Source organism: Vulpes vulpes, chromosome 14 (assembly GCF_048418805.1).
Source record: "Vulpes vulpes isolate BD-2025 chromosome 14, VulVul3, whole genome shotgun sequence".
Classification (NCBI taxonomy): Eukaryota; Metazoa; Chordata; class Mammalia; order Carnivora; family Canidae; genus Vulpes; species Vulpes vulpes.
In genome coordinates, this window is record NC_132793.1 from 31763576 (window position 1) to 31778611 (window position 15036).

At 42.0% G+C, this 15036-nt stretch overlaps 1 protein-coding gene across 2 annotated transcripts; it reads left to right on the plus strand.

Moving 5' to 3' along the window:
* The first annotated feature begins 271 nt into the window (after positions 1-271).
* CHGB (chromogranin B) lies at positions 272-13601 on the plus strand. 2 transcript variants are annotated; one of them, XM_026012303.2, is made up of 5 exons: positions 272-799; positions 5337-5383; positions 6082-6175; positions 10638-12370; positions 13210-13601. In XM_026012303.2, exons 1-5 carry the CDS (start codon positions 751-753, stop codon positions 13291-13293), a joined length of 2007 nt encoding a protein of 668 aa, XP_025868088.1. In that variant the 5' UTR covers positions 272-750; the 3' UTR covers positions 13294-13601. The 2 variants fall into 2 exon arrangements, with proteins under 2 accessions (XP_025868088.1, XP_025868089.1); XM_026012304.2 differs by having other exon boundaries at positions 385-799; positions 5340-5383.
* Positions 13602-15036: the final 1435 nt, after the last annotated feature.

The window sequence follows — 15036 nt, forward strand, 5'->3', positions numbered from 1 at the left end:
GAGAAAGACAGAGAATCACAAATAGTACATAGGTAGGTAGTTAGGTAGACACAGAATAATGGGTAGGTAGACAGATTTAAAACTAAAAATTTGAAGGAACAGCAGGCTTCATATTTTCCAGCTGCATCTTTTGCTTTTAAAGCCCTTATTTCTTTTGCCACGTCCCCCCACCATTTAGTCCTCTTCAGTTAGCAGGAGTCTTATCCTCCCAGACTTAGCCCTGGACACATTCTCAACAAAACCGCATACCATACACAACCTCAAACACACGTTTTCAGGTTTGGAGGTGGGATGGACCAAGATGACCAAGCTTGGGCAATCTAAGAGGGACCTCCGCCTCTCCTCTCGCGTCAGATTTGCCCTCTCTCCTCACCCTCTCATTCCTACGCCCGCCTTACTCCCCAGCCCCGCTCCAGACCCCAAGCACCCAGGACACTGAACTGGCGTAAATTTCCTTCTACTTGCGCCGAGGCCCGCGGGGGGGTGGGGGGTGGGGGGTGGGGGTGGGGGTCGTGACGTCAGTGCTGAGCGAGGGGGCGCCGCCTCCTGGGTGGGTTCCCACCCCTCCTGGCCCTGCGGGCCCGGCTCGGCTTGCCCTTTAAAAGAGCGGGTCCTGCGCCAACCGCGCCACACCGCGGGGACCTGGACACCCAGCTGCTTTCCCGGAGCATCTTTATCTTGCCTTCTGCCCGCATCTCACTCACGGGTCCAGCCGCCATCCTCTTCGTGCAGATTCGGGCAAGCGGAGCCATGCAGCCAGCAGGGTTTCTCTGCCTCCTGGGAGCTGCAGTGGTGGCCGGTGAGTGGGCTCCGCTGGCTGATCAGCACCGCGGACAGCGCTGCCGCGTTCTCTGGCCGCCGGGGACCGGCTTGTAGATAGATACGGGGAGAGGAAGGGTTGAGTGGAAGAGTTCTCCTTCTTGCTTGAGATGATTAATTCCTGAAACTCTCTGCTTCATCGTCTGACTTGGAAAAAGCCAGAGGGCTTCCTAGCCCAACCAGAAGAGTCTCAGTCTTTTTCATATTTGAGTTTTTCTGTAGATAGAAACGTGCCTGTGCCTCCAAGGAAACCCCACATTTTGTGCTTACTTCTAAAATGTCACGCTCTCTGCCTTCTCTACCTGTCTGAAGAGATGCTTCCAAAACCTTAATATGTAACTGGAATTAAGTATCTGTTCGGTTTTTTTTAAAGCCAGGGAACTACGGAGACACAGGAGTACTTGTATTAGTTGGCACCTGGGATATAATTTCCCTTATTATTATTATTTAAACATGAGGAGATGAAAGTAAGTCTCGTATGTATATAAGATATCATATCTTTTTCTTAACATATTCATCTATGTGTGTGTGTTCATGTATATGTATGTACAAGTTTACTGTAATTTTGGGGGGTATTTTACAGTTCCATTTCTGAGAAGAGGTAATCTCATACCCAAATCCATCCATTTTTAAGTTATTAATGGAAATTGCAGTAGATATTTTGACTTTTGTACTTCAAGAAAATAACAAGGATAAAATAACCACAAAGATATCCTTGAAGAAGTAAAAAAAAAAATCCTTTTAGTCAATTGGGAGAAAGAAATTTTAAGTAGTAGATATTTGACAATATCTCTTTATGTATGGAAGATTGTAGGACTAATATTTCAAACTACTCTGAATCCTGAAGAAATTATCTCTGGAGATTTGAAAAAATGTGTGTGTGTGTGTGTGTGTGTGTGTGTGTGTGCATTGAAGTAAAATCACTAGACCACTGGGAAGTATGTATGCTATCACCAGATTAAACTGGAGATTTTCGGTGGCTGTTTTAATAACCTCATAGGATATTGTTCTTATCTGAGATTGGGACTCCTAACTGGAAGTGAAGTATTGCCATCCATGAATATGAAGCTTTCATTGACAGCAATTGCTAGATTCCCAAATGTACAGACACAAAATGAAAGCCAGTGGTAATTTATTTTCTTGCAAGCCACGCACATTCAGAAATTTCTAACATTCTTGTAACTTATAAATTGCCTATAAGTGTTCTTAAAGAAAACTAAATGAATATTTAGAGTCCTTTCCGGTCAAAAATATTTTCAGAAAGAAATCACTTAAAATGCTACAGCTATACATTGTGCTTTAGACTGCAAGACAGTGTCATTTGTGAGACTTACTTAATATAGTGGCAGAACATTTAGAGATCCCTTATGCAAGAGAATATTTTAAGAAGGGCTCATATTTTAATATCGGCTAAAATAGACATTATATTCTTTAAAAAATTATTGAACTGTAATTCACACACCATAAAACTTTTAAAGTGCATAATTTAGATTCACAGATTCTGTAATCACTATCAAATGTCAGAAGTTTTTCATTAGCCCAGAAAGAAACGCCTATCCCCATTAGCAGTCATTCCCCATTTCTGTCTTCACAAATGCCTGTAAATGAAACATGGTAGCAGTCAAGCAAAGTTTATTATCTAGCAAAATCACAAGACTAAAGAAAACCTCAGGAAACCATCTGGCTCATTTCCTACCCTGAAGAGCTTCTGAAGGGAAATCCATACCTTTCTATAATAACTACTGGGCACTCTAAAAATTTAATATGAGTGAAGTAGTTATGTGACACCCATATTGTACAGGGTAAAGTAGTTTCTGCCCAGATGAGGTTGCTTAATTTTTTAAATTATAGCTATATTTTTATTCTGGAATCAAACCTTAGTTTGATAGTCTTGTGGTATATAATACTTCGGAAATTATTTTCAGGTTTATCATACAATATAATTTGAAGATTTTCTACCCCCTGACTATTTCACTTTTAGAATCCTTGGGTTTTCTTTGGTGCCTCCTGAATCTTACTTTATACGAAAATAAGTTAAACTACTTTTGGGGATTTAATGTGTCTTTGGCTAGTACTTTGCTGTCACAGATTCAGTTGGAAGAAATACAGAACTTAGATGTCTCACTGAGATGCAAAATGCACTTTTATAAGGAGACCTTAGTTCCTTTCCATCAAAAACAGGTCTGAAAAAATCTCAGTCAGAGAAACAGGACTGTCCTGCAATAACAAACATGAGCTATAAATTGTTTAGAGTGATAAAAAATATTTCTGTCTGCCCAAATCTGATGACTGTTAATACTTTGGCAATGTTAGTAGTTAATAAAAACACTGATTTCACATTTTAAAAAATTGTTCAATTATTTTTTAAGGATTTTATTTATTTATTCATGAGAGATACACAGAGAGAGGCAGAGACAGGCAGAGGGAGAAGCAGGCCCTTCACAGGGAGCGCAATGCAGGACTCGATCCCCAAATGGGGGATCACGCCCTGAGCCAAAGGCAGACTCTCAACCACTGAGCCACCTAGGTGTCCTCTGATTTCACATTTGAGGGGAAAAAAGTTGTTAGAAAGAAACTGTATTAAAAAAAAAGAAAGAAAGAAACTGTATTACCAAAGAAGGTTTAATAAAGCTAGATTTTAAAAAGGCACCTTCTAGTTTATGAGAGGAGTAATTCTCTGTTATTTCTTTCTAGAGAATTTTACAGATTCAGGTGAAAAGAAAAAGTGCCACAGTGGGAATGTTCCCAAATAACAGCCATTTGGGGGATAAATAATGGCCCAGCATACTGAAGCCTGGGTGCCAAAGGGAGGCCATCTGGATCTTGTCTGAAGTACCTTTTAGAAAGATTTTGGGGGTCTTCTTACCTGTTCACCACTTCTTAAATGGTTTACAAATGATTTTAACATGCTGGATAGCTTTGGACTTCTTGAAACAATTGAAGTAGATCCCTGGCCACGCTTTAAAAAAGGAAAATTCAGTAAGGGGAGTACATGAAATAGGTGCTTTATTTCTAGATTGAGCCCTATGATCTGTAACTGATTAGAGGCAGGCAGTTAAAGAGACTTGGAGAGCAAACATTTTGTGAGGAGAGGTCAGGTTGCTGGTTAAAAATAAACTACATTTGAGTAGCTTTCATCTCTGATGTCTGAGAGTTTTGCTCTTGCTCCAGCTAGCTCTTCTCTTGCTCATGGACCTAGAATTTCCTGCACTGAGCTTCTTCAGCCAAAATAGCAGTTGTCTACTCCAGGGCATACCAGGAGAACTGTGGAGATGGGCTTACATGTAAATGCTTTAGCTTCTCCAATGGAAAGGGCCTAGACAAGAACAAAGTCAAAGTGAAAGATGAAAGAAATCAAAGCAGCTTAGAAAAAAAGGGGGGGGGGGCTTTGTAAAATAAAAGCATCTAAAACATCTCCTAAGAGGATAAAGTATTTGAATTGCTGCTTTAAAACAAGCAGAGCTTCATGAAATTTAATTTGAATAAATTAAAATTTATTCTTTTAAAATATCCTCATAAGCCAGTTGTTAAAAACCTATTTGTACATAGTATTATGGACTTGATGCTGTAGTAGTAGAATGAGATCCCTTCCCTGCTCTTTACACATGGCTGCAGACAACATGGGGAAAAGGAAACACAACACTGATATAAGCAAGCTTGTTCAGGCAAAGGAGTGGGGGTAAAAATTAGGTAGTGATATAAGATAATCGCAACCATGTCTCCAAAAATAAAGCGAGTTTTGGGAGGGGATAATTTCTTGGAGACAGGAATAGGTAGAGGATAGGCAGAAGAGCTGAGGAGGGTACTCTAGTTTCATTTAAACTAGGTTTTAAAAACTTTTTACTTATGTATAATATACATTTAGAAAGCTGCACAGATAAGTATACAGCTTAATGAAGTTTTCAGTGAGTGAGCACATTTGTATAATCAGTGCCCTCATCAAGAAACAGAATGTTGCCAGAGCACCTGGTTAGCTCAGTTGGTTGAGCATCTAACTCTTGGTTTTGACTCAGGTCATGATCTCAGGGTCATAGTATCCAGCCATGCTTTGGGCCCTGTGCTCAGCAGGGAGTCTGCTTGAGTTTCTCTCCCTCTCCTTCTGCCCTTTCCCCCCACTCATTTTCTTGTTCTCTCTCTCTCAAATAAATGAATAAATCTTAAACAAACAAAAAGAAATAAAACGTTGCCAGTATCTCAGAAGCTCTCTTTGTCTGTGGTTTGGATTTGAATTATACTGCATATAAGATAGTATTCATTTCCAAATCATGTTTAAGACTCTGCTAGGGAAAACGTGTGTGTGTGTGTGTGTGTGTGTGTGTGTGTGTGTGTGTGTGTGAGCAACTGGGGCAATTATGGCTCCTGAACTAATTTTCTTCAACAATCTCCATTCTGCTCAGCTGTGATTCTGCTCCTCTCTCCAAATAATGTACGGAACGTAGGGGTAATTTTGTGAGTGTGGGGTCACACAACTTCCAAAAATCAACTCAGGTCTTCCCATTTCTTTTTCTCCTTCAAAGCAGTCAGTTCTGTGCCAGTGGATAACAGGAACCACAATGAAGAAATGGTAAGTTGAATTGGAAGTCTAGAATCTCCCACTACTTACCATACCAAACCAAAGCAAAACAAAACAAAAACAAATGACAGCCACCAGAAACCTACAAACACAGTCTTACAAAGCCAGGTTTTTATCCCTGAGGGAACGGTGGCAGAGAATGTCCTTTCTGCCCTGGGCTCTCACTTCCTTCCTGGATGTGTTTAGTGCCCCCTGAGGGTAGCTGTCATCACCATTTTCCTTCCAACCTGCGAGAAATGGATGTTTTTTAAGATTTTATTTATTTATTTATTTATTTATTTATTTATTTATTTATTTATGAGACAGAGATAGAGACAGAGAAAGAGAGCAGAAGCAGGGTGAGGGGCACAGGGGGAGGGCCTCCCCCGCTGAGCAGGGAGCCTGATGTGGGGCTTGATCCTGGAGGCCAAAGGCAGATGGTTAACCAACTGAGCCACTCAGATGCCCCAAGAAATGGGTGTTTATTTCTCTTCTCTTGTGAAATCTTGACCCAATGCTGTTTTGCATTGTTCTGTGGAGAAGACTGGGAGATTTCACTGTGGTCCTATAACTCCACATTTCTGCCCCAAGGATTCCACACCAGTCTAGGCCACAGAGCCAAGCCTCTTGCTACAGCAGCTCTAGGTTGAGTTAGTGTGTCATCCTAGTGGCACCAGCTTTTGCCAACATGCTTTTGGGTCTCCCCCCAGGTGACTCGCTGCATCATTGAGGTCCTCTCAAATGCCTTGTCGAAGTCAGGTGCTCCACCCATCACCCCTGAGTGTCGCCAAGTCCTGAAAAAGAGTAAGTGTCCTACACTGCAGGAGATTTTTGTCTCTCACATGGTTCTTCCTCCTGCTCCCTCTACTTCACCTACTACTTTACCTCCAAATGAAAGGGGGCAGGGGAGGGCATAATGAAATGGAAAGAATATAGGCTAGACTAGGATCTGGGGAGACAGAAGATATGACTTCTAGTCCCACTCTGCCTCTTCATAGCTGTATGGCCATGGGGAAAGATCTCTTGACTTTCTGGGCTTATTTTCTCAAAGTAAAGTGAGGGAGTTGAACTCAATGATAGCCTTTGAGATATCTATCAGTTCTTAAATTCCTGGGTTCCAGAGTTTGGATTTTTAGAACAGGTTTTCATTTGGGTGGAGAGAAGTGTGGGGAGTGCTGGTTTGTGATTAGGTAGCAGGAGTTAAGTATTCTGGAAATGTTGGGAGATGAAAGGATAGAAGGAGAACTTAAAATTATTTGCCTTCTGCTCTTCTGACAGTGAGAAGTTAGAAGCTTGAAGGATGACTTGGAAACTTCTGTCCTCTTTACATGACAGATTGCTCAAGCCATTTTAATGTCGAGCTGATTAGAATGGGAGGTACCGCCAAATGGTGGAGAACTAGAGGAGGAAAGGAGAAGTGTAACATCCAGTGAGTCAGAGCTATGACCTTCTGAATCTAGAGTGGGATTTTCTATACAAATTTCAACAGTAATGCAAGCGGTATCCACTGGGAGTTGACATTAAAAGACCAGTTTTACAAAACTATGCCGTCTCTTTTATGCATGAAGTCAAACTGATTCAAACAAATCCAAAAACCACTGTTCTCTCCAACAGTCTCTGCTTTTAAATTTTTAGTTAGGTTGGCAAGACTAGATTTTTGTTTTCTTGTCACCTCCAAAATCTCTTATTGCAAGATAATACTCTCTTGCTATTGCTGCACATGAGCCCTCATGCATAAAATGGTAAAAACAAATATTGACAACTGACCAAAAGACTGACCTGGCAGGACTCAATCCACCATTGGGGGCTTCAAGGTAATCACAGATGTGGGGACCTGAGCCTCCACGAGCCCCATGAACAGTGGGAGGAAGCTTCCCTACCAATCCCAGTTTACACATGTTTTTCTGAATTTCTCCCCAACTTTCTTTTCCAGCCATTACAGGGAATGAATACAAACAGAATGAGTCTTCAGGCAGAAACTAGAGGCAGCTCCTCTGGGCAAACCTGTCTCACTATCTCCCTTCACCTTCTTTCATTTACCAGATAGATGCAAAAGTGTGGGGCCTGCCATACTAGGTCATCAAAGAACTGTGACTGCTTAGGAAGAGCTGTTGAATGCAGGGCCCTGCTTAACTGTCAAGATCAGACTCGACCTTTATATTGTGGCCATAGTGATTCTAGTCTCTGTTTATCACTGACTGTGCCCTGGGGCCATTTGGTGTCTGTTAAGAGAGGCCCAGGGAAACTGGTTAAAATCAAATGACTCATGTCTATCAGACCCTGGTGACACTACCCAGAGAACTATACATAATGCTGAGATCAGGAGGGTTTAAGAGCTCCTCTGGGCTGCAGACTCAGGCAGCAGCCAGGGCCTGACAGATAGCATAAGGAGTAAAGCAGAATAGGAAGTGACTCAAAAACTAGAGGATACATGTCCTTCTGGGTGGGAGTGGGGTGGGGGTGGGGGGGAGGTGGAGGGCAGATGTTTTGCAGCTCCCACCCTACTCTGGAGAAATACAGACTTTGTTATCAGATTTGGGATTTTTTAAAAGAAGTTAAAATTTGGATTTGTAAGCAATATCTCCTGGTACTTAAGTATTTACCTCCAAATTTGAAATGAGGTAAAATGAGATTTAGGGCAACTAGAACTCACCTCTGGGTTACCAGTTTGTGGCTTCTTCCTGATTCTAGTTTTCTCTCCTGCTAATACATCTTAAACAGAATGAGTCTTTCTCTCTTGCTGATATGTCTTAAACAGAAGATCAGTTGGAGCTTTTCAGCCAGCTGGATGGATGGATTGATTCTCTCTCCTACCCCTTGCCCATCTCCATCCCCATTCCCCATTCTCTCCAGGGTGTCTGTGGAGCAAGCAGACACTTATTGGGTGAATGAGCACTTGGGGGAATAGAGGGGAATCATTGTTTTATGGCGTGAAGAGACCTTAGGGAATATATAGCCCAATTTCTTAATAGGCATAAGCCTCTCTTTGTCCAGGTTAATCTTGTCATCCTTGCAACAGAGTTAAGGATGGAAGGTACATTTCCTCCTTTTTTACTTGAAAGTAAGAATGAGCTTCATACCTTGGTTTTACAGATTGACAATGACTATGTGCTGCTAATCACAGTCCTCCTCTGATCGCACCTGCAGGGACTTAGAGCTAAATTTAGGAGGAAGTGCTAAGACTCAGGCACAAGCTGCTACAGAGAGCACAGAATTAGCTGGGAAAAAATAAAAATACTCTGTTACTGACCGGTAAGCAGTAGGAAAGGGGTGGCACAGCGCCTGCCCTGGAAAGCTGAGATCCTGTCTGATTAGGGCTATGTCAGCTTACCTGTGCCTGCCTGGACGACCTCACTTGCTTCAATGCTGCACTGGCTCTTCAAAGACAAAATCCCTGGGGAGGGACCAGCTCTCTGGATGTGAAAGGTCAGAGACATTTCAGTTGATTCACAAAACATGAGAATGTTATCATGCCAGGCTAGGATTTAAGGAGAAAGGTACAGACCATCCACTATTTCTTGAATATTTTTCCATGACCATTTTTTTCCATTTTGCAAATTCAGTTCAAAATGACTCATCAGTGCCATTTCGTAGAAATATAACATGAACACAAGTATAATTTCATATTTCTTTCTTTTTTTAAAGATTTTAATTATTTATTCATGAGAGACATAGAGAGGCAGAGACACAGGCAGAAGGAGAAGCAGGCTCCCTGAGAGGTGCCCAAGGTGGGACTCAATCCCAGGACCCTGGGATCACATCCTGATTCAAAGGCAGACATTCAACCACTGACCCACCCATGCATCCCTAATTTCACATTTCTTAGTGGCCATGTTAAAAAAGTAAAAAGAGATAGGAGAAATTAATTTTAATAATGTATTTTATTTTTATCCAATATATTTTATTTAGTGAGTAAGTTTTACCCATCTAATAGATTTATTTGTGTATATATATACTTATAAAGTTTATCTTTTTTTTTTTAATAATCTCTGCACCCAATGTGAGGCTTGAACTTACAACCCCAAGATCAAGAGTCACATGCTTTTCTGACTAAGCCAGCTAGGTGCCCCCACACTCAGTATATTTATAATATATATTACCCAATACATCCAAAATATTATTTCAATATACAATCAATATGAAAATTTGAGATATTTTGCAATTTTTTCATACAAAGTCTTCAAAATCTGGTAGGTATCTTAGACTTATAGCTCATCTCAGTTTGGACCAGCCACATTTCAAGTACTCAGGAACCATAAAGGGCTGGCAGCCCCCACAACAGACAGTATAGATCTAGACCCAGAGCTATGAGGGTACTTGGCTTCAGGAGTTCTATATGAACTCGGTGACATAAATTGAAATTCAAGCCCTTCCAGCTAACAATCAGACAATGCTAGCTGCATGTCTTCTTTCATGAAATGCTTTTGCATTAAGGAGGATTTAGTAAAGGAGGTATTGACATTTGGAAGAGATAGGAGAGAACACATTCAATTAAAATATCAGTTGTACCATCTACTGTTGACTAATGAAACAAAGATAACTCAGTATACTGATGTTTATCTTCAACATCTGAGAATATGTTGGGCAGATGGGATCTGAGTGATGGAAGAAATGGTTTTTTCTACTGGTATGCAGTTTTCTCAGGGAAGAAATATGCACCCTTCTTATCACCAGTTACTAGGTTACATGGTCTCTTACTGCTACATTGAGTCTACACAGTTGATTGGATTAAAAAGGCTGATAAACTAATAATTTAAAATTTTAAATCCTCCATTGATACTTCCTCCTGATACTTCCCATTTTGGCTATTTAACTTTATTTAGTTGGATTTTAATTAGAGCTATTTACATAAGGCTAACTTTTTAATCCTTACTCAAAACAAATATGGAAAGAAGGGTCCCTAATTATACCTCTCTGAGTCTCAATGTCTTCATTTGCAAAAAGGAGAGGCTGAAATAGATGAATTCTAAGGTTTCTTCTGGTTCTAAATTCTAACATTTCATAAATCTCTATTTGGATTTTAATTTTATCACTAGTACCAGTGAGACATGCTGGTTGAGTGTTATGGAAAAAGTAAAAGTAGAGTTTATTATTAAACACAGCTAAGGAGCTTTCATCCCATTTTCTTTTAAAAGGAGTCTGACTCTACTTTTTATTAACTTTAAAAAGTATCCAAGTGATTTTTCAGGTCCTTCAGTTTTGTAGTGCTCACTGAGGCTGGTGCACAATTCTGAAATTACACTTAAGCTTCTTTATTTTCATATAGGTAGAAAAGAGGTCAAAGATGAAGAAAAAAGTGAAAATGAAAACACACGGTTTGAAGTAAGATTGTTAAGAGACCCAGCTGATGCCTCAGATGCCCACAGGCCTCCTGGTAGGGAGGAAGCAAGACCCCCAGGAGAGGGGGGCACCCAAGGCCCGACAATGGCAGACACAGAGGGTGGGCACAGCCGAGAAGGAGCAAGTGAATCCCAAGGGGACCTATACCTCCCTGACAGCCAAGTCTCTAAAGAAGCAAAGACACACTATTCTGAGAAAACTGAAGAAGAGGACAGGAAGGAAGAGGAGGGGGAGAAATATCAGAAAAGGGAGCATGGAAGAGATGGCAGTGAAGAGAAAAACCTGGAGGAGCCAGGAGAGACACAAAATGCCTTTCTCAACAAAAGAAACCAGGCTTCAGCTAAGAAAAAAGAGGAGTTAGTGGCCAGATATGGTACACACTCTGCCAGCACCCCTGAGGAGAAGACACACAGCAGAGAAAGGAGTAGCCAGGAGAGTGGAGAGGATACAAGAAGCCAGGAGAAACACCCTCAAGAGTCTAAAAGCCCAGTTGGGAGCCAGGAAGAATCTGAGGAAAGTGAGGAAGATACTGACCCTGAGGTGGACAAACGACACTGGAAGCCAAGACACCACCATGGGAGGACCAGGCCTGACAGGTCCTCTCAAGAAGGGACACCTCTCTCTGAGCAAAGAGGACACCTCCCTGAGGAATCCAAGAAGTCAGACATGGGCATGGCCAGCTTAGGGGAAAAGAGGGACCACCATCCAGCCCACTACAGGGCTTCAGAGGAAGAACCCGAATATGGGGAAGAAGTGAGGAGTTACCAGGCTCCCAAGGACCTGGAGCAGGGACAATATGGCGGCAGAGGAAGTGAGGAGTACAGGGCTCCAAGGCCTCCCAGCGAGGACAGCCAGGAGGAGGACAAGAGAAGTCGCCCCGGCTCAGAGTTTGACCACATGGCCCACAGATATAATGAAGAAAGTGAGGAAGAGAGGGGCCATGAGGAGGAACACCACAGAGCCAGGGGAGGGGGACCAGGTGCATATTCCATTCCAGACAAAGAAGAAAAACGGTTCTTGGGTGAGGGATACCACGGTGTTCAAGAAAGCCCGATGGACAAGGTAAGGAGGTATCCACAAGGTGAGTGGAAAGAGCAGGACAGAAATTACCTCAGCTATGGTGAGGAAAGAGGTGAGGAAGGAGCCCAAGGGAAGTGGCAGCAGCAGGAGGATCTGGAAGATGCTAAAGAGAGCAGGGAGGAAGCTAGGCTTCAAGGTACACAGTATGGTCCTCATTACACCACTGACAAGAGGAAGAGATTAGGGGAGCTGCTCAACCCATACTATGATCCTCCCCAGTGGAAGAGCAGGCATTTTGAGAGAAAAGACAACATGGATGACAATTTTCTTGAAGGGGAAGAGGAAAATGGGCTAACCTTGAATGAGAAGAATTTCTTCCCAGAATACAACTATGATGTGTGGGAGAAAAAGCCCTTCGAGGACGATGTGAATTGGGGATATGAGAAGAGAAATCTCTCCCCCAAACTGGATCTGAAAAGGCAGTATGACAGAGTGGCTGAACTGGACCAGCTCCTTCACTACAGGAAGAAGTCTGCCGAATTTCCAGACTTCTATGACTCTGAGGAGCAGATGAGCCCACGCCATGCAGCAGAGAATGAAAAGGACAGGGCTGGCCAGGGAGTTCTGACGGAGGAAGAGGTAACGTGTGGGGCTTTTGTTTAAAATTAAGATGGTTAATATTAATGTCTTCAAGACTACCTGAAATTAATGTGGTGAAACTGGTGGGGATTAATTACCTTGAGAATGTATCCTCAGTAAGAGAGTGGGGACAACCACTCAACGGTTTGAGTTCCGTTGTCCGTGCCCACTTACCCTACTGCAGTGCTTCCCAACCTTGGCTGCACACAGGAATCAGCTGGAGGGCTTGAGTAATTACTGATGTTTTGGATCCACCCCCAGGGATTCCGTCTATTTGGTGCTGAGTGCTACTTGGGCATCAGGGTTTTTCAAAGCTTCCAGGTGGTTTTAGTGTTCGGCCAACGTTGACAACCCCAGTTTGATATCTTCCTGGTCATTTAACTTTTCATCACTATTTCACAGGATAAGAAGGAACACATGATATAGAAATTAGTTGCTTTAGTCTTCCTTTATCAGCCATTGGACTATAAAAATTCATTTGCATCTCAGAGAGTTAACGTGATTAGAACGGTTCCTGCCTAAACAATGATTTTTCCTAATTTGAGTATGCTGGTTGCTGTTTCTTAAACTTGAATGTGCATCAGAATCTCAAGAGATTTCTAACCTTTAGAGTTTCTGATTGAGTAGTTTGCAGGTGGGGCCCAAGAATCTGCATTTCTGACAGGTTCCTTGGTGATGCTGATGCTTCTGATCAGGGGACCACACTTTGAGAACCGCTGATGTAGGGTGTCTCATATGGCTTCTAATATCAAAAAATTCCCTCCTATTCATACTCCCTCAGACCACAATAAAATTTATTGATCTGGGACCTCATGCCTCCACTTTTCTGTATTTTCTAGGAAAAGGAACTTGAGAACCTGGCTGCAATGGATATGGAACTACAGAAAATAGCTGAGAAGTTCAGTGGTAACCGAAGGGGCTGATGGCTGTTGGAGCAAAGGGCAGTTTTAAGAAGCGGCCCTCACATTATTTTCTGCCACTTCACTGAAAGACACCATTTATTTACCCAAAAGCAGAAAGTAGAATTTACTGTTCATTCAATGTTTGACACAACTAGAAATGCTTTAATTTATGCCAGAATGCTATTGAAAATATGAATAGCATGACTTGTAGTATATTCTTTCTCTTGAAATAGACATATTAACATGCTTGTGATAATGATTGTGCTGTCATCCTTGAAAAAATATATTTGTCTTGGTTTGAAATAATAAAAGATTCACCTGAGGCCAAAGCTTCATGTTCTTAGCCTTCTTTGGGCTAACAGGGAGGAGTGTGATTTTCAAATCCATTCTCTAAAGTAAATTTTAAAAGATAGCACTAGGATTTGTTGGTCTTTGGATGCAGAATTGGAAAAAAAAAAGCGCAAAACTTTGAAGTAAAAGAATGTCCAGGATATAAAGTGAAAGAGTACAAGAAAAGACATCTGTTTCCCTAGAGTAAAGAAAGATTGTTAAATAGACTTGAAGAACCTATTTCAAAAGTGACCATAAGACATTTACTTTTTAAATTCTATTATCTGGAAATCTCTGAGAGTAGCCAACTAAGGATCATTTTTCAGGGCTAAGGAAGAGAGAGCCTAGATAATGGGATAACTTTGGACTGGGAATCAGAACATCTGGGCTGATCCAGACAGATCCCTGGGCCCTCAAGGCCTGATTTTTACTGTGTATAAAAACAGGACTCTGATTCTTTTTTTTTCTTCAAGATTTTATTTATTTATTCATGGGAGACACAGAGAGAGAGGCCGAGACACAGGCAGAGGGAAAAACAGGCTCCTGGCAGGGAGTCTGATGTGGGACTCTATCCCAGGACTCCAGGATCATGCCCTGGGCCAAAGGCAGGTGCCAAAACCGCTGAGCCACCCAGGGATCCCAACAGGGCTCTGATTCTATTACTAAGTAGTTGTATGACTTTGGACAAGTTGCTTTCCCTCTCTGGACCTCAGATTCATCAGTAAAACAAAGATATCTGCCTCATTGGATTGTTACGAGGATGATACGAGTACGCAAAACACTTAGAATAGTGCCTGGCATATGGCATGGTGCAGGAAATGTTGGCTGCTACCATTATTAACTCGGCAGCTAGCTTCCTATGGCAAGACAGGTGGAAAATTTCCTGTTCTTCTTTCTTTTTCTGTCATCTCATTCCTCACCAATGGTCCCTCCCAAGGGATTGAGCCCCAGGTGCCATAGCAGTGAGCTTCTTGGTAATACACCCTTTCTAGGTTATCTTTATCTCCCTGCCCCACTTCCTACCGGTAACCTCAACTGATGTTGCCTTGAATCGCCTCCCAAATCAACTGCTTGTCCTCAACTTCTTATTTCAGGGTCTGCTTCTTGGGGACCTGAATCTAAGAAACCATCCAAAGCCAAGCTAGTCTCATGGCAAATATATTTAATATACCACCATTGTAACCCTTTGTATTATTGCATCTTGATACAAGTTACTAAGAAATGCTTAACATATTGCAGTAGACACGGCTCTCCTTTTTCTTTATTGCAATTCAGCAGAAAACAAAATCACTTCCTAATAAAGAGGATTCAAGGGCCCAAGATGAAAAGGATTTACTCACTGGATAAGGGAGGGCAAAACACTGCAATGCGCCAAATGCTAGTCTGGCAAGCCACACACACACACACACACACACACACACACACGCACACACG

What these genes read in the sequence shown, in the direction of transcription:
- CHGB (XM_026012303.2), top strand. Translation starts at nt 751, where the DNA reads ATGCAGCCAGCAGGGTTTCTCTGCCTCCTGGGAGCTGCAGTGGTGGCC. An exon ending in TCGCCAAGTCCTGAAAAAGA is followed by an intron (nt 6,176 to 10,637) that starts GTAAGTGTCCTA and finishes ATTTTCATATAG; the next exon opens with GTAGAAAAGAGGTCAAAGAT. An exon ending in GAGTTCTGACGGAGGAAGAG is followed by an intron (nt 12,371 to 13,209) that starts GTAACGTGTGGG and finishes TGTATTTTCTAG; the next exon opens with GAAAAGGAACTTGAGAACCT.